The sequence below is a fragment of the Tupaia chinensis genome, unplaced genomic scaffold (assembly GCF_000334495.1).
Source record: "Tupaia chinensis unplaced genomic scaffold, TupChi_1.0 Scaffold000037_4, whole genome shotgun sequence".
Taxonomy (NCBI): domain Eukaryota; kingdom Metazoa; phylum Chordata; class Mammalia; order Scandentia; family Tupaiidae; genus Tupaia; species Tupaia belangeri.
In genome coordinates, this window is record NW_006159487.1 from 994535 (window position 1) to 1012106 (window position 17572).

At 61.7% G+C, this 17572-nt stretch overlaps 1 protein-coding gene and 1 long non-coding RNA gene across 2 annotated transcripts; one reads left to right on the forward strand and one right to left on the reverse strand.

The window, feature by feature from the left end:
• Positions 1-1706: 1706 nt before the first annotated feature.
• PATE3 (prostate and testis expressed 3) lies at positions 1707-4956 on the forward strand. The gene is made up of 3 exons (XM_006140604.1): positions 1707-1752; positions 3468-3590; positions 4100-4956. Exons 1-3 carry the CDS (start codon positions 1707-1709, stop codon positions 4222-4224), a joined length of 294 nt encoding a protein of 97 aa, XP_006140666.1. The 3' UTR covers positions 4225-4956.
• Positions 4957-8064: 3108 nt separating this feature from the next.
• On the reverse strand, positions 8065-8528 carry LOC102502576 (uncharacterized). Its single transcript, XR_333292.2, has 3 exons — positions 8454-8528; positions 8336-8359; positions 8065-8143 (listed from the first exon to the last, which is right to left on the reverse strand). It is a non-coding gene; the product is annotated as an uncharacterized LOC102502576 (long non-coding RNA).
• Between the last annotated feature and the right edge of the window lie 9044 nt (positions 8529-17572).

Sequence of the window (17572 nt, forward strand, 5' to 3'; positions counted from 1 at the left end):
GCCTCTGCTGCACAAGCTGCACCGTCTTCGGCTCTGGGGCAAGACAAGTTCGTTTTGACCACCCAAGTCAACACCTTCAGGTGCGCAATGTTCTGGTTCGATTCTTTCAAAATCACTTCAGAATTTTTATTATGATTATTACTTTTTAGTATTTTTTTCTCTTTTTTTTTCTTTTCCTATCCCCAAGAGCTTCTATTTAATCTGTATATTGAATCTTTTTCTGAGAGATCTTTGCTATAGGGCATGAGGCAGGAAGTGGGAAATCGCTCTCGTGGGGGGCAGGGATGTCCTTTTCCAGTCTCTTCTCGGGATTTTGGGCACATGCACCCTGTGTGAGTCTCAAGCCACCAGATCTGGGACTCGAACTGCAATCGACAGTGTGGGAATCCAGCACCTTAACCACTATGCCGCCTGCTGGCCCCTTACGAATCTTTTTTCAGAGCCAGAGAGCACATGAGCTTGCAGGGGTGGGGAGAGAGAGCGGTGTCCACACGGCAGGGCCACACTGCAAACCCTCTTCTCTGCCTCTCCATGCTGTCGGGGTTCTGTCTGCTGTGGTTTTTCAAGCTGCCAGGACCAGGATTTGAACTACAGTTGGTCACATGGGATCTGGTTCCCTTAACCACTAGGCCTCCAAGCTGGGACCCAGAAGTGATTTTTTTTAAAAAAAATAATTATTTCTTCAATTTTATTTATTATTACAATTTTAGAATTTGCTACAGGGCACGTGTACTTCACTGGAGGGGGGTGGGGGTCAGGAAGTGAGGAAGCATGCACCAGGTCCAGGACTCGAACCGCCATCAGCCATGTGGGAGTCCGGCTCCCTGGCCACCACGCCACCTGCTGGTCCCAGATGTGATATGTTTTAATGTATTGTGCTACAATTAAAGCACACGTGTGACTCGTGGATGGTTTCTGGCGTGTCTGCCCCAGGAACCACGTGTGGACTGGTGCTGGCAGCACGGGACAGTTTTCTGGGGCCTTGCCCGCGCTGGCCCTCCACTGAGCTTCTGTGAAGATGTAGATGCCTGAGCCATGAACGAGGCTGGCCACGCTCAACACACCGACTTGCTGGAGGTCAAGTAGTGGGTTTCCCAGAGGGACTGCTCAACCCGGGGAGCAGGCAGCTCAGTGCAAGAGCTCCAGGCTGAGTGGAGGCCCGGCCCGGCCACACTCTGCCGGTCCCTCTCCCCCGCTCACTCTGCCATTTCTCCCGCCTGGAGTCAGGCCGAGGAGCCTGCCCGCCTCGTGTGTGCCTCTCCTCTCGAGTGACCCCGTGGCCAGCACACAGGGGCCCCTACGAATGGACCCCGCAGAGGCCCAGGCAGGGCAGGGCGTGGGCTCTGGAGTTAGGGAGGAGACGGGATGCCGGCATTTGGCCACCATGGGGCCCTGCAGGGGTCTGACCACGCCAGGTGAGGTAGGGATGAGAACATTAATACATTATTGTTGATAATAATAAATACGTAAGAGCAACGGCTGTGCTAGAAGCTGTCCACCCTGGACAGCCGGCCCGCACATGGCCCAGTGCCCGCTCCTCTGCCCTCAGCTGTGGGCCGACAGCCAAGGGCTTACGTGGGGAGGGCCGGTGTGGCCGAGGGCTCCGAGGCGTGAACACTCTGTGCCTCACCAAAGGAGAGGCTTCCTCCAGCAGCCCGGAGCCCGCACTCACGCTGCGACTCCCCGAGCAGGGCTTCCCAGGCAGGATGGACAGGCCCTTCTTGTGGCTCTTCTTCTCCTGCCTCCTCGTGGGTGAGTCCCCAGAGTGGAGCCAGGGAGGCCACAGCGCAGGGGCCCTGCCCATAGACAGGAGCAGCCCCAGGTCCCTCCGCCTTCCCTGCATCCTCCACTGTCCTCGGCAGCCTGCCGTCCCCCGGCACCTCTGCCACTGCCCCGCATCCTGCCCCCCAGTCCTGTCACGTGCGTGACCCAGACCCTCGCAAGGCCCTCGGACACCCTTCCCGCCCAGAAGTGCGCTCCCGTCTGCTGATGTCGCCGCCGCTCAGGAGTGGGTCACGGCGGTTTGTTTTAGAGCAGCTGGCCCCAGTTGGGACTCGGGGAGGAAGCAGGAGCATCGACCCCACCCAGACGGTGCTAGAGGGCGTGTGCTCTCACGAGAGAGGCAGAGAAGGGAAAGGGGGCGCGCCCGGGGATGGCCACGCCGCAGTCCCTTCTCTTCCGTCTGCAAACCCTTTTCCTCCACGTCTCTCAGGGCCTCGGCACACACGCACCGGCGTGCTTTTCAGGCTGTGGGGTCTGAGACTCAAACTGCACCGTCAGCCACGTGGGATCCAGTGGCCTTAACCACCACTCTGCGGTCAGCCCCGAGATGACGGTTACTATTTTAACAAGCCTGCGTTTTCCATGTGCCACCGCACAGCTCATTGTAAAGGCAGCAGGGATGCGATGCGGCTCAGGAGGCCTTTATGTAAACTTAGTTGAAGCTGCGGCCAGCCGTTGGCGTAACGGCTCTGTTGCTGGACTCCCACGTAGTTGACTGCGGTTCACATCCCGGACCCGGTGGCTTAAAACTCACGCCAGGCGTGAGTGCGTGTGTGCCCAAGATACCGAGAGGAGAACGGAGGAGAAGGGATTGCGGCATGGCTGTCCCCCGCCCGGGGGGTGATTTCTCACTTTCTGTCTCTCTGTCTCTGTCTTTCTGGCAAGCGCACGCGCCCTATAGCAAAAACCTCTAAAAATAAAAAAGAAAGAAAAAACTTGGTTGAAGCTCAAAATAAGAGAAAATCTCACCCACCCTACCCAAGGGCAATGCCACACCCTAAAGCCACGAGTGGCCGGAGCCCCTGGCACAGTACCGCTGGCTGGGTCGCGTACCTCCACACTCCCCGGCCATCGCCCTCGGGCCCGCGGCCCCGTGGCACCCAGGCAGCATTGGTAGCACTCTGCCTTTTTAAATTTTTTTAAAGAGGATTGTTGCCTTAAGGCGTGTGCCTCTCCAAAGAGAGAGAGACAGGGACAGTGAGAGGGAAAGCGAGAGATCACCCCTGGGGGTGGGGGAAGGCCATTCTGCAACCCCTTCTCTTCCAGTCTCCTCCCAGGATGTTGGGCACGGATGCACATGTACCTAACATGATTTTCAAACCACTGGGTCTAGGACTCAAACCACGGTCAGCACGTGGGAGTCTAGCAACGTAACCACCGTGCTCCCTGCTGGCCCCGACAGCACCCTTTCTAAACTAGAGACCACCTGGCCGTGCGCCCACAGCTGTCAGGTTAAAAGGACTGGGGCGGGGGTGGAATCCTGTTTGCAGAACGACGCCTTCTTTCCCTTACCCAGGGGTGAGGCTTGGCCCCCTGCTCTGCCCGCTGCCCTGGCCAGCCCAGGCCTGGACCGCGCTCCACCCTGCCGCCGCGCTCTCTCGAGCAGGGGTGAGGCTTGGCCCCCTGCTCTGCCCGCTGCTCTGGCCAGGCCTGGGCCGCGCTCTACCCTGCCACGCTCTCTCCAGCAGGGGCAGCGCTCAAGTGCATCACATGTCACCTGCGCTCGCAGACGGACCGCTGCAGGAGGGGCTTTGGCGTCTGTCTGGCTCAGAGGCAAGAGACGTGCATGACCCTGAAGGCCATTCAGGGTGAGCCGGCGGGGCAGCGGGGCAGCGGGGCAGCGGGGCAGTGGGGCAGCGCGGCTGTGAGGTCTCCAGTCCCGGAGGGCTTTGAACCTCCCATCTCAGACAGGCCAGCCCAGGCAAGAGCCAAAGTGAGAATGGCTCTGAGCCTGGGTTGGGCCGGGCTCCGCCAGGAGGGCACCACGGCAGGGCCCTGAGCTGGGACAGGAGCGGGTGGGGAACCGGGATAGCGGGCGGTCCCTGCGCCCGGTCGGACTGACCAAGCGTTCTGATGCAGTGGGTGGCAAGGCAGGGAGGGCTAAGTAGAAATGGGAGTGAAGGCCCGAAGGCCCGCTGATCCAGCACGGACCAGCACGAGGGCCGGGAGGGGTCTCAGACACCCCCGGCTGGTCAGCGGCCTCAGGCATTCCCGCTGTGCACTCAGGAGTGTGGGCCGGCTCGCCTTCTGTGCCCTGCTCCCTGGGGCAGGTGGCCGCGGGCACGGACAGCCCATGCTCTGTGTCCTCCCATCCCAGGTGGTGAGCTCCAGGTCTCGTACATGGTGTGCCAACGGTTCTGCAGAGACCTGACGCTCAGCTACAACGACCGGACCTACGTGCACACCTGCTGCCGCTCCAACTACTGCAACTTCAAAATCTGAGCCACCCGCCCTGGGGCACTCCTCACTCCTCGCCTCTCCTGCCAAGCCCTGCCCTGTCCCGTCTGTCCTTGAGTCTCTGGTCCTTCCCGGTGCTTCCTTGGCCAGGGGACAATGATCTTAAATGACAGATCTCTCCTTTACAGAGGCTGGCGTTTCCATACCCCAGGAAGCCCGCCCCAAGAGCCCTGCATAGTAAAAACTGATGCAGAACTGTCCTAGAACCAGCCGTAGAGAACTGGGGTGGACGAGAAAGACTTTGGCTAAAAATTCAGAAATATTTTTGTCTGAAATTCCCATGTGTCACTTCAAGGATTAGATAGACAGGAAGCCCCTCATTTGGGAGCAGCATGCAGAGCCCACTCGGGGTTCTGCAGCTCTTGGCACTCATGGGCACATGCCACACGCACTGGCTGGGAGAGCAGGTACACTGGCAGCTCACTGCTCCCCTGCTCCCCGCCAGGAGGGCACCACGGCAGGGCAAGTTCCCTCCTGCTGTCCCTCCTCCTCCCACGCCCACCCTTCCCCTCCGTCCGCCTCCTCCGGCTGTGCCGACTCTCCGTCCAGAAACAGGACATCTGCAAAGCCCCAGGGCACCCCGAGGCCCTCTGAGGCACATAACCTGGGGTGGGCTGCCTTGCTGGTGGGGGCGGGGTCTGCCCTGGCCGCTCTCTGGAGCCTCGGGGCCCAGCTCGCAGGCCTGTGCTCGCTGGCCCCTGTGAGTAATAAAACCCTCGCAGAGCCCTGTGTGTGCTACCTCGCTGGACTGACAGAGGGGTGCCAGTGCCTGGGGGCCTGCCTAGTGGCCAGGCAGCAGTGGGCAGGAGGTCTGGCCTCTTCCTGGTGGCTGGCATGGCGACAGTCTTGCTTCCCCAGGACCAGTGAGCAGCAAGGCTGTCTTGGGAAGATGCTGCCCTAGGTCGGCCCTGTAGCCATTTGTCAAGGCGAGCCTGCTTGTCTCACACAGGCTCATACCGCCCTCTTCCCTGGCACCCGGCTGTGGCCCCGCGGGGAGCCGCCCTCCCTCCACGCTGAGCAGCTGCTACTGTGGGTCCCTCCCCAGGCAAGGCTGCCTTGGGCTCAGAACGCTCGGACCTGAACCTAGAGTGCCCGTGCTGGGCCTCCAGCCCCATCCGTGTCCTTCCCACTGTGCCGTTCGAGTGTGCAGGACAGAGACACTCCCATGGGGCCATGCAAGCTGGGGGAGCAGGGCAGCACTGCAGCCTGGGTGACAGGGTCAGGGTCTCACAGACACCCCAGGTAAGCACAACAGCATCAGGTCCCAGCCTGGGTCTGCAGTGCCACTGGGCTCCGCCACACACGCGAGCCCAGCTTCAAACCACGCTGCAGTGCCTTCCGTGGGCCTCCAACCCTGCTCCCTCACTCCATCGCTGTCCCTGCCAGGATCTCTGGTCCCTAGGACTTTCTGTGTCACCGCAGCTTTGACTTCCGTGGGAGGCACTAACCACACACCACGAGAACTGTGTCTCTGCTAGGACTCTCTGGCCGTGTCTCCACTCTGCACAGACTTGGGAGCCAGCCCTGCGTGGGAGGACCCTCCTTACTATTTCTCAAGGTCAAAGTACAGAATTCGCCCCACTTCAGGCAACTGGGGGACCCCGTTATTCTTATATCGTATTTTAGAATTACTTCGCTGATTTAACCATTTTACTCTATTTCTATGAGCACGGTGGGGCAGAGGCTGAGAACCTGTCATAACAGGGATCGGGAGACGCTATCGCTCCGTCACAGAAGTGCACAGGGCCTGCAGGTTCTAGTCCACTGGGAGGAACATGTGATAGAAAGTGTCACTCTACCGTGAGCGAGAAGTAACTCGGGGACCCAGTTCCGTCACTTCACCGCGTATATCTTTGTTCAGAGAGCCCACGTGAAGGTCTGAAGCCCTCCTGTCGCCCCTGTCACAGGGCTCTGCGGGGGGACTCGCGCTCAGCTCTCACCTGGCGAACCGAGTGCGGGGCAAGACAGAGACGCTGTGAGGGCCGAATACCCTTGAGTGCCAAGAGACGGGATAATTGGCCGACCTCCAGCCGAGGGCAGAGGTGGCCTTGGTCCGGCAGTGGGAGCTTGGCGCAGTGGGACACACTGCCCGATCCGTGTGTTCACGAGTAGCTCGGCAGGACCGGGGCCCGGAATGAAGGTTGCGGTCCCAGGACACACGCCCAACCCCCGTTTCTGTCCAGGCCGGGTGGCGTGGGCTCTCCCCTTGCACAGGGCTGGCCCAAGCCCCGCGCGACAGCGCTTCCTACCTGGCCTCCAGCTCCCAGGGTCTCCCGACACCTGCAACTTATTGCTACTTCTCCAACCTGGCCCCTCTTGGTCTTCCCCAGACGCCCACCAGAAAACACCCTGCTCCTTCCCGGGATCCCCGAGAGACTTTCACCACCGTAGGCGTCACGACCAGGGCAGGTGAAGACCGACAGGAGGTGCCCGACAGGGTGGCCCCGGGGGATCAGGCCCGAGGGCAGAGCTGGGGTTTTGGGACCTGCAGCTTTATCCTTTCTGGTAGGTGCTCACGGATGCTGGGGAGGAGTCCCCGGAGGCGGGTGTCCCGGAATGGGGAGGCCGGTCAAGTCTCGGCCGGGAAAGCAGGCAACGTGGCCGCTGAGAAGGGAAAGCAGAGCCCGGGAGGCGGGTGTCAAGGCTTTATTTCAGTCCTCCGCGCTGTAGACCGTCTCGTCCTTGGTCTCCTTCCCAAATATCCGGGTGATGTCGGGGTTGCGGTTGGCGTCATTACACTTGTTGAGGTTGGTGCAGCAGGTGGTCTCCCGCAGGAGGTCGTGGAACACCTGGAACATGCCCTCCACACACGGCTGGCAGCCCAGGGTGGTGTAGCGGTACAGGTACCTACCTGCGGGGCAGGGAGGGCGGCCACGGCCTCTCTCCGGGACCCCTCTATGCTTCGCGCACGGGAGCCCGGGGTGGCACGGTGTCCCCTCCCGACCTCTCTGGCCTCTCCGGGCAGTGTGCTGCCCCCACCCACAGCCCCCTGCTGGGGTGGTGAGTGGACGACCCCCTGTCCTTGCCCCTGCGGCGAGCCCTGAGTCCTCCACCCGGCTCTGGCCACGGCAGCAGAGTGAGGCTGGGCCGCCCAGGGCGAGGCTGCAGGGGCAGAGGCAAAGTTGCGGAGATAGGGGAGAAGTTGTGTGGCCCAGGTGAGGCTGCAAGAGTGGAGGTTGGGGGAGGCTACGTGGAGGCCAGGGGGAGGCTGGGCAGGGCAGGGATGAGGCCACACAGGCAGGGGCAGGAACAAGGCTGTGTGGGCAGGGGCAAAGCTGCATGGCAGGGGCGAGGTTAAATGGCAGAGGCAGGGCTATGCGCAGGGGCAAGGCTGCATGGCAGGGGCGAGGCTGGACCCAGGGGTGAGGCAGGTTGTAGGGGCAAGGCAGCATGGGCAGGGGTGAGGCGGCATGGGTAGGGGCAAGGCTGCATGGCAGGGGCAAGGCTGTGTGCAGGGTCGAGCTGCATGGGGCGCAGGGTCGAGCTGCATGGCGGGGGCGAGGCTGGGCGCAGGGGCCAGCTGCCTGGCGGGGGCGAGGCTGGGCGCAGGGCCCGGCGGCCTGGGCGGGGGTGAGGCTGGGCGCAGGGCCCGGCGGCCTGGGCGGGGCTGTTGTACCATAGCATGTTCAGCTTCCAGCAGCTCTTCATGCCCCCGCGGCACCGGAAGCCGTCGAAGTGGTCGCAGTGGTAGCAGAAGCGGACCCCTGGCAGAGGACACCACGCAGAGTCGGCACCGCCCCGCTGGGAGCCCCCTCAATGGCCGACAGCCGGGACACCTCAGAGTGGGGACCCCTCCCCGAGTCAGAGGGCAGAAAGGGACACCGGGCAGCGGTCCAGCAGCTCTTCATGCCCCCGCGGCACCGGAAGCCGTCGAAGTGGTCGCAGTGGTAGCAGAAGCGGACCCCTGGCAGAGGACACCACGCAGAGTCGGCACCGCCCCGCTGGGAGCCCCCTCAATGGCCGACAGCCGGGACACCTCAGAGTGGGGACCCCTCCCCGAGTCAGAGGGCAGAAAGGGACACCGGGCAGCGGGGGGTGTGGGGGCAAGCGGCCGACGTGCAGCCCTCGAGCACGCCCGTCCCACGTGGCACCGTACAGCTCCAGGCCTGCACTCTGTCCCCTGCGGAGAGAAGACATTCTCCCTGGCCTCTGAGCGCCGAGAGCCCCCACAGGCTGGGCCCGGCACCCTGTGGCCCGCCCGCCCACCGGCCTACCTGGGTCCAGGAGGAGTGCCGTGAGGGCACCCAGCAGGAGCAGGGGCAGCAGCATCCTTCCGCCGCCAGCATGCCCCAGCCTCATTTATGCCCCCCGGCCGCCCCCGGGCATCCCACGGGAACCACAGGCCGTAAACTCCAGGTCAGGCCGACCAGCCTCCCTGCGGCGTTCCCGGGAGAGGGTACACCCTGTGTCTGAGTCCCTGCAGGCATGTGGAACGGCTGCCAGACACCCCACCCAGCAGGTGCACCGTGGTGGCTCTGCGGGCTCTGCTGGGTGTCCCACTCCACAGCCACCGGACAGCCACTCAGAGGTGGTAGGGGGTGCGGCACCTGCACATGAGCCCCCGGCCCCGCTGGGTGCTGTAACCGCCCCGGGAGGTGCTCAGTGTGCCTTCTGGGAGCTGCGCCCTGCAGAGGAGGTGCCCGGAGCGAGTGCAGCTCCTGACACCGCTCGGCCTCCCGCTCTGAGGGACGGGGCGGCCTGGCAGAGCAGGTGGGTAGGTCAGCAGTCAGCCTCATCCCTGACCCTTGCGGGAGCGAAATACCATGAAGGCCAGTGGGGCTCGCGTTGGCGGCCGGGGCAGAGGGGCCTGTTCGGAGGCTTCTGGAGCCTGTGCAGAGGGGAGGCTGTTCCCTGCCCGGCCCCGCATCCCCCAGGGGCAACCTCTTTCCTGCCACTGCTGCCCTAGCAGGGAGGCATGTCCTGCCCGCCACGTCAGAGGAAGGCAGACTCCCGGCCACCCGGCCCGGTGCCCACCCCGCAGCCTTCTCCAGAGCTGTCGCCGCGTCTCGGCCCTCCAGCGTCTCCATGCCAGGGTGTGTGGAGAAGCAGAGTGGTTCCACGAAGCCCAGGACGGTGTTCCCTGCCTTCTCAGCATGTGGGACCAGGAGGCACAGGCCGGCTACACGGTCTGGCAGTTAAGGCAGTGGGTGCCATGTGGCCGACCACACGGCTCAAGCCCCAGCCTAGCAACTTCAGAAACACGCAGGTGTGGGCATGGGCAGAGCCCGAATCCCTAGGTGGGGAAGATGAGAAGGGGCTGAGGCACGGGCACGCCCTGGGGGCTTCCCGTTCTCGCTGTCTCTCCACCTCTCTCTGTGAGTGCTAGAGCACACCAGACACACACACAGAATCAGATCATCAAAAATATTCGATTATTTTACAGAGATCTTTGCTATAGGGCATGCGCACTTAACAGAGAGACAGGGACAGACACCGGGCGTGAGTTTAAGCCCCCAGGTCTGGGACTTGAACCGCGGTTGAACACATGGGAATCCAGCGACATAACCATTACTCCATCTGCTGGTCCCAGAAATATTTGATAAGGAAAACGGAAGGCGAGAGGGTCTGTGCGTGCTGGGAGGCTGAGGGTGGCTTCGCCCTCGCAGTCCGCTATGGCACAGAGACGGTAGCCGCGGTGACAGGTGTCCTGAGCCCGGGAGAGAGTGAGCGTGGGGCCCTGGACTCCCAGAGCCTTGCCAGGTACTGCGCCAAGCCCCTCGCCAATCCTGGCCTGCGGTGGGGCGGGGGTTCGGTCACGTGGCGGCAAGACGCTCCGGCGCCTGGCTGGGCTGGTGGGGCCTGGGCGCACCCCCACGCACTCTCTCCTGACCCTGTTCATGACGCCGGGCGGCTTCCCACAGCCGTTCCCAGAGTAGAAGGCAACTTGAACCGCGGTTGAACACATGGGAATCCAGCGACATAACCATTACTCCATCTGCTGGTCCCAGAAATATTTGATAAGGAAAACGGAAGGCGAGAGGGTCTGTGCGTGCTGGGAGGCTGAGGGTGGCTTCGCCCTCGCAGTCCGCTATGGCACAGAGACGGTAGCCGCGGTGACAGGTGTCCTGAGCCCGGGAGAGAGTGAGCGTGGGGCCCTGGACTCCCAGAGCCTTGCCAGGTACTGCGCCAAGCCCCTCGCCAATCCTGGCCTGCGGTGGGGCGGGGGTTCGGTCACGTGGCGGCAAGACGCTCCGGCGCCTGGCTGGGCTGGTGGGGCCTGGGCGCACCCCCACGCACTCTCTCCTGACCCTGTTCATGACGCCGGGCGGCTTCCCACAGCCGTTCCCAGAGTAGAAGGCACGGGAGAGCTGAGACCGTATCACATTTATTAAGAAACCCCCTTTCTGTCCCTCACCCTGGAAAAAAAAAAAAAACAGTGCCCTTTCGACACACTCCCGAGCCCCAGGACTTCTGCGTGGACGGCGTGACGGCACCCACATGCCCGTACCCCGACACTGCATACTCAGAGCTCTGGTGTGAGGTTCGTTCCCGAGTCGGTGTTCCTCCCGGAGTGTGAGGCCCAGCGCTGGCCAAGAGACTTGGGGCCAGTCAGCTGGTAAACCCGAGCAGAATCCCAGTTCAGTGCCCAGACCTGCCTTCCAGACTCAGCCGGTGCCTCCCACCCTCCCCTCCCCACCCAGCTGCTCGGCTCCATGTCCCATCCAACCTCCCGCCCCACAGCTGAGCCTCCGCAGCTTCCCATCTGCCCCGAGTCCTCCCCTGGGGCCCAGAGCCTCGCCACGCCTGGCTTCCACCAGGGCTCCTCCTCCTTCTCTGCTCCTTCCGACCAAGGGTGGAGGACGTGCTGTCCTCCCCTGCCCTGTCCTGCCTGCCCCGGAGGACAGCCTGCACCTGGCCCATCCTGCAGCAGGAGGGTAAGGCGGCAGGTGCCTCCGAGCCCCCAAGCAGCAGGTCTGGAGCAACCTTCTTCAGCTGCAGGGTCAGCAGGCCCTCTGCACTGCAGGCCCGTGTGGTGCCTCAGGCTGGGGACGAGGGCCAGCAGCTATGGCTCCCTGTGGGGCTCTGTCCACACTCTCCCGCCTGAGAACCTCCACATGAGGCCTCGTGGGTGACACAGTGACCTGAGGGCCGCATGAATCAGCTCTAAGGCTGTACAAGGAGAAAGAGGGCCTCAGCCAGCAGCAGGGCCTGGCAGGACTAGCCATTCTACACCCCTAGGCCATAGTGAGCCTGGCCCCGCCATCTCTGACCGCGAGGCATGAGCACGGGGCAGGAAGGAGCTAGCAGGAGGCTTGGTGCTGGGGCTGTCAGGAGCGGCAGGCCCCTCACCAGAGGAAGGCCCTAGCAGCTTGTGAGCAGAGTCCACCTGTCCAGGGAGCAGTGGGCCAGCAGACAGGTGGCGCCTGGCTTGGAAGAGATGGGGCCTGGCAGTGGGGGCGGCAGCAGGGCCCCCAGTAAGCTGAGGCCTGGCTGCAGCTGGCATGGGCGCGGCGGGAGGACAGTCTCTCCCAGGGCCTCGCGGCCAATTTCTCCAGGCGGTGACAGCTAGGAAGTTAGTGAGCGCGGGACCTCGGCCACCGGAAGAACTGGAGGCCAGACACACCCAGGGCCGTGTAGATCCCAGAAAGGCCTCGGGTGCGAGCCCGGGGACACCCCGTCCTCTCCCAGCCCAGACTCTGCTTCTCGGGGTGCCCTGGGGTTCTCCATGTGCTTCTGGACACCAGACCCCTCACGTGCCCATTACTGTTCAGAAGGGCTATCAGGAATGGCCCAGGAGCTTCAGGGAGGCCTGGGCAGCCCACCCGAGCAGGCGAGGCCCGACACGAGCGACGACAAATCCGCCCGCTGTGCCCGGAGTTCCAGGGCCCAGGCCCGAGCGCGGTCCCCCAGAAGAGCTCAGCCCGAAGTCCCTGCAGCAGGTGACTGGAAATGGGCTTGGGGACAGGGCTCTCCCAGCCTCTGGCAGAGCCTGGGCCTGCTCTCGGCCTCGCTGCCACCACGGCTCGCCCTCCTGCACCCCTGGCCTTTCAGGCAGGACTCCGCTCAGTGAAGTGCCTCTCCCGGGCCGGGCTGCACCTGTCCTCCATGGGCTGTGGCCGCCCCGGACCGGCCCTGCGGTGCTGAGGCCCTGGGAGACTCGGCCTTGGCTGCCCCGGCCTCCAGGCCCGTGCACCTCCGGAAGCTGTCTTGGGGGGCGCGGGGCTCGTTGAAAGGTGAGCTGCTCTCGGCCCCGCGTCGGCCTGCTGGTTCCCATGCTCCTGGAGTGGGTTCCCACACCTGCACCGTGGGTCCCTCAAAGGGGACGTGGCCCAAGGTGGGACGAGAAGCCGCGGTTTAGGAGCTGTCGCCAGGTCTCTGCGCCCGGTCAGGCAGCAGGCTTGCTTCAGAGACGACGTGGGCGTGTTCCTGTGCCCGAAGATCTGGGTGCAGCCTGGGAGGAGCAGAGGACCTCCAGGGCCCACTCCCGCCCCGCGTGGGGGGCCACGGGCTTGCAGAGGGCACGGGAGTGTGTGCTGCTGCCCCTTCCCACGGCCGACCTGAGCTCCCTGTGCCTCCTGGGAGACTGGGTTTGAGAGTGAGCGTGTGCGTGCTTGTGCCGCGTGACTGCAGTGCGCGTGCACGGGTGCGTGAGCACCGCCGTTCTCGCTGCACCGGAGGCTGGGGGAGGGACCCCTACCCCATGCTGACGGGGCTCTCAGGGGGCAGGTCACACAGCTGTGTGTGACCGGGGCGGGTCACCCGGTGTTCCCTGGGTGCGACCACTCAGTCCCGTCAGGACGAGCCCGGAGGTGGGGGCCTTCGGTCAGACGGCTGTTACTCTCCCAGGCTGTCCTCCTCGCACGTGCAACGCCCACCTGGATGACCCGCGGGGACAGGGGCCATCTGGGCCACGCACATCAGAGGAACGAGGGGTCTTTGAGAACATCTTGGAAAATGCACATTATGAGAAAACCAGGCATGGAGGGAAGAGGCAAAACAAGTCCCTCGACTCCCAAATACTCTTGCAAGAAAGGCCCCCAAAGGGGAATCGCAGGACGTGGGCAGAAGGCCGAGCTGCTCTGGGATTGAGCAGTGGAGCGTAGGAGGTGGACGGCCCTGAGGCAGAGGCTCAGCCAGCAGAGGGAAGAGGGTGGGACCCAGTCAATTCCAAGGGGCAGCAGAGGGAGCAGAAGCGGGTGTCCCACATCAGCAGGGACACTTGACCAGCACAGACACGCCCAGTACCAGGCAGGCCCTGCAGGTTGGACAGACATGCAGAACCCACTCCACGCTGCCTGTCAGAGACACCGCAAATAGAGGCATAAAGGCTAGATGGTGCTGGCTACGGTGTGACTAGACAGAAGCAGCAAACATTTATTAGACATCCAGCGTTCAGAACTTCAGCAGGTGGCGTGGTGGTTAAAGCACTGGATTTCCGTATGGCTGACAACAGTTCAAGTCTCAGGCCTTGAAAATCGCGTTGGGCGTGCATGCGTGTGTGCCCAACATCCCAGGAGGCGAATGGAGAAGGGATTGCAGCATGGCCATCCCTACTGGGGGGTGATTTCTCACTTTCCCTCTCACTGTCTCTGTCTCTCTCCATTGAGGAAACCTAAAAACAACAACAAAAACAAAACAAAACCCTCTGGCCTTGGGACATAAGAAATTACATATACTGGCTGTTAATAGTCCAATTCCAATGCTCAATCAGTGAAAAACTCTGGGGTGAAGTTTAGTTTAACTTCAAAAAGATCCAAGAATGTGCCACATAGCATTTGTGTGGAAGACACAGCTCTGTGAGACGTGGTGGCACACAGTGCTCGAATGCATAACAGAAGTTAAAACAACAAAAAGAAGGGAGACAGGTAAGGAGGATGCCTGGATTCTCTGAACAGCGAAGCTCGTGAGTGAGAGACGGCCAGGGAGCTTCGAGGCCGAGGTCAAGTAAGTGGCCCATCCCGACACGCGGTGAGCGGGAGGGACAGAGTGGCGGGTGGGCAGGACACGCCTCACACCCTCCTGTGTCAGCCTCCCGGGGCAGGGCCTAGGCTCTACTTAGTCGGCCTACAGCAATGCGCAGACTGAGAGGTCCCGCCACCTTTGCTGAACCCCAGGAATGTGCTTGCTTAATTGACATGACACCAAATCAAACATTAAATACCATTAAAAATTACAATAACTCATTTTAAGAATTACTTCCGTGTGTGTATATAAACTACAAAAAAAATAATCTTTTTTTTTTTCTTTTGGAGAGGTTTTTGCTATAGGGCGTGTGTGCTCGCCAGACAGAGAGACATAGAGACAGGAAGTGAGAAATCACCCCCCAGGGGGCATGGCCACGCCGCAATCCCTTCTCCTTTCTCCTCTCGGGATCTTGGGCACGCACGCACACGTGCCCAGCGTGAGTTTAAGCCCTGGGGTCCGGGACTTGAACCGCGGTTGACTGCATGGGAGTTCAGTGACATAGCCATTACGCTAACTGCTGGTCCCAACACACACATAATCTTAATTAGCCAGAGGGTAAGTGTGCACTTCCCAGAGTGAGAGAGAGAGGAGGAAACGCCTCCCCTGGGGCGGGAGGGTCACACTGCAGTCTCCCTCCTTTCAGGATACTGGATCCAACATCTCTCAAGCCACCAAGTTCAGGACTCCAGCGGTAATCACCACGCCAGCGGTAGGCCCAAGAAGCCCTTCCACTTTACCAAAAAGGTCAAAGAAGAGTTTATCTAACTGTCTGCAACCTGACTCACAGTTCAAAGCCTGCTTTGGCAGCAAACAGGTGCGGGTTCAGGACCTCCCAGCCTGTTTCCCTGGAGAGGAGTGTGATGCTACTGCGGCAGCTGGCCCTTTGGAATGCTACGAGGGTTCGGAGACGCCCAGAGCAAGTTCCTGCCCCCTCAATCCCACCAGATCCGAATGGCCAGACATTTCTGGGGGGACATCTGATTGGTAGCACCCTGTTTACCCACGGCTTCTGCCCAGGCCTCGAGGAACCTGCAAAAGGAGAGGAATGCAGAGCAGGTGCTGGGACAGAAGGGGAGGCCAGGGGCCAGCAGGTGCCAAGTGGTTAAGGTGCTGACTCCACTTGGCCGACTGTAGTTCAAGTCCTGGATCCAGCGGTTTCAGTATCATGCCGGGCGCTTGTGTGTGCCCAGGGTGCCGAGGAGGGACTGCAGTGCGGCCATCCCCCTGAGGGGGTGATTTCTCACTTTGCCTCTGTCTTTCTATGTCTCTGTCTGTCTTCAGTGAGCACACGTGCCCTGTGGTCAAGATAACGGGGGAGAGCACCCCGCAGGCAGCCCTTGGGGTGTCTGTGATGAAAGGGCCCAGCACTCCCCAAAGCAAGTGAAGCAGCCGCCCCAAAAGCTGAACGACCGTTTTCACAGCAGCCCACACACTGCCTGAAACCGGGGCCCCTCTCAGGGCCCTCAGGCAGCGACGGTGTTCCCGGTTCTCGGAGCTACGGTTCTCCGGACACCGGGGACAGTCCGAGCAGGCCCTGCGGCTCTGCAGTCAGTGCTCCGCTGCTCCCACTCAGGCCCTGGGCCAGGTGAGGCACCTCTGCCCTGCGGTGTGAGTACAGCCCGACACCCTTCTCTGAGTGGGTCGGGCTTTCTGACACCGCCTACAGCCGGGTGCCAGCCCGTGCCGTTCGGCCAGTGAGAGCACACGCAGGACGCCGGGCCTGCAGGGCTCTGCAGAGGGGCCCAGAGTGCCATCAGCGCACATGCCCGTCACGCTCGTGGCGGTGCTGGGGGAACCGCCTGCTGAGCCGCCAGCCCTGTGGTCAGAGACAGGCGGTACACGGCCCTCGACGGTGATGACCAAGGGCCGCCACGGCTCCTGGGTGCCCTCTACCGCCCATCTCTCACTCGAGAGCCTCCACCCACACTCAGGTCCAGTGTGACAGCGGGCCGCGTCTGCTGCTGCACCTCCCGACTGCTGTGCTGGCCACGTGGCATGACCGTGCCCTTGCCAGTCCTAGGTCCATGTGTGCATTTGGGTCTTAGCTTTCCTTTTTTCTTGTCCACTACAGGCATGCATGCTTGCCAGAGAGAGAGAGGAAAAGTGAGACAGCACCCCTAGGGTGGTGCAATCCCTTCTCCCTGCTCCTTCTCCGCACATGCGTCTGGCGTGTACTCCAAGCCGCTGTGTCCAGGGCTTGAACCGTTCAGTCAGCCACGTGGCATCCAGTCACCTTAACCTCCGTGCCATCTGCTGGCCCATTTCTGTCTTTGTTTTAAACAAAAAAGTTTAAAAAGTAAATGTAAAAATCAGAATAGGAGGGACCAGAAGATGAAATAATGGTTATGTCATGGACTCCTATGTGGTTGGCTGTGGTTCAAGTCCTGGACCCGGAGGCTTGACTCTCATGCCAGGTGTGTGTGCCCATGTGCCCAACATCCCGAGAGGCAAATGGAGGAGGGGGTTGTGGCATGGCCATCCCGCCTTGGGGGTGATTTCTTGCTTTCTGTATTTCTGTCTCTCCAGCAAGGGACACGCTCTATAGCAAAAGTCTCTCTTAAAAAAAAAAAAAAAAGGCAAAAACTGATAGAATAATAAGAAATTAAAAAAAATGTTCAGTGTAACTGTACAATGTTTTATTAGCAAATAATTTAAAATTTAAAATTTATAAGGCAAACAAGTTATAGGGCCCTCAGGTTCATTTGTTCTTGAAGGGGAAGCGTGTCTTTGCCTAAGCTGAGCGGTGGAAGGTGTGCAGCGCACACGGGTACCGCGGCCTTCACATGCACCCCGCTCACTCACTGGCTCCCCAGAGCGACCTCCAGTCCTGCAGTCCATCCCGGGTGGTCCTACAGGCGTGCACCGTTTTTCCCTTCAACACTATATACGTATTTTTTGAAGTTTTCCCCATAGGGCAAGGGAGCTCGCTAGAGAGAGAGGAAGACAGAGAAATCGCCCCTGGGGGCCCCCACCACAACCCCATCTCCTCCACTCTCCTCTTGGGTTTTGGGCATGCGCACGCACACGTGCGTTCAAGCCGCCGGTCAGACCTGGAACCGCGGGGGGCCGAGTGGGCGTCCAGCACCTGCTGGCCCCAGCGTCCTGTCCTGCACTTGCTGTCAGACAGCGCAGACGCGCAGCCCTGCGATGCGCTGTGTGAGCCCGAAGGACATGGCTGTGCAGGTGCGCGGTGGGCGGCACCGCCCGGCCCGGGTGTGTGGGCCGCACCGCCCGGCTCGGGAGCGGAGCGTCCCGTCTGCGCGAGCGCACTCCCCGAGATGACAGCCCGCTCCACGCGAACACCGCGGCAGCGCGCACGACCTCGGCGCCCAGCCCTGCCCACGGGGGCGGGCCAACGGGAAGCGTGCACCAATCGGAAGGCAGAGCTGAAGGACGTTCACTCCAGGACCAATAGGCGGGGAGGGGG

Excerpts from the sequence above, each read along its gene's own strand:
- PATE3 (XM_006140604.1), top strand. The coding sequence starts at position 1,707 with ATGGACAGGCCCTTCTTGTGGCTCTTCTTCTCCTGCCTCCTCGTGG. Across the intron at positions 1,753-3,467 it reads CTTCTCCTGCCTCCTCGTGG|CAGGGGCAGCGCTCAAGTGC; the intron begins GTGAGTCCCCAG and ends CGCTCTCTCCAG. Across the intron at positions 3,591-4,099 it reads GACCCTGAAGGCCATTCAGG|GTGGTGAGCTCCAGGTCTCG; the intron begins GTGAGCCGGCGG and ends CTCCCATCCCAG.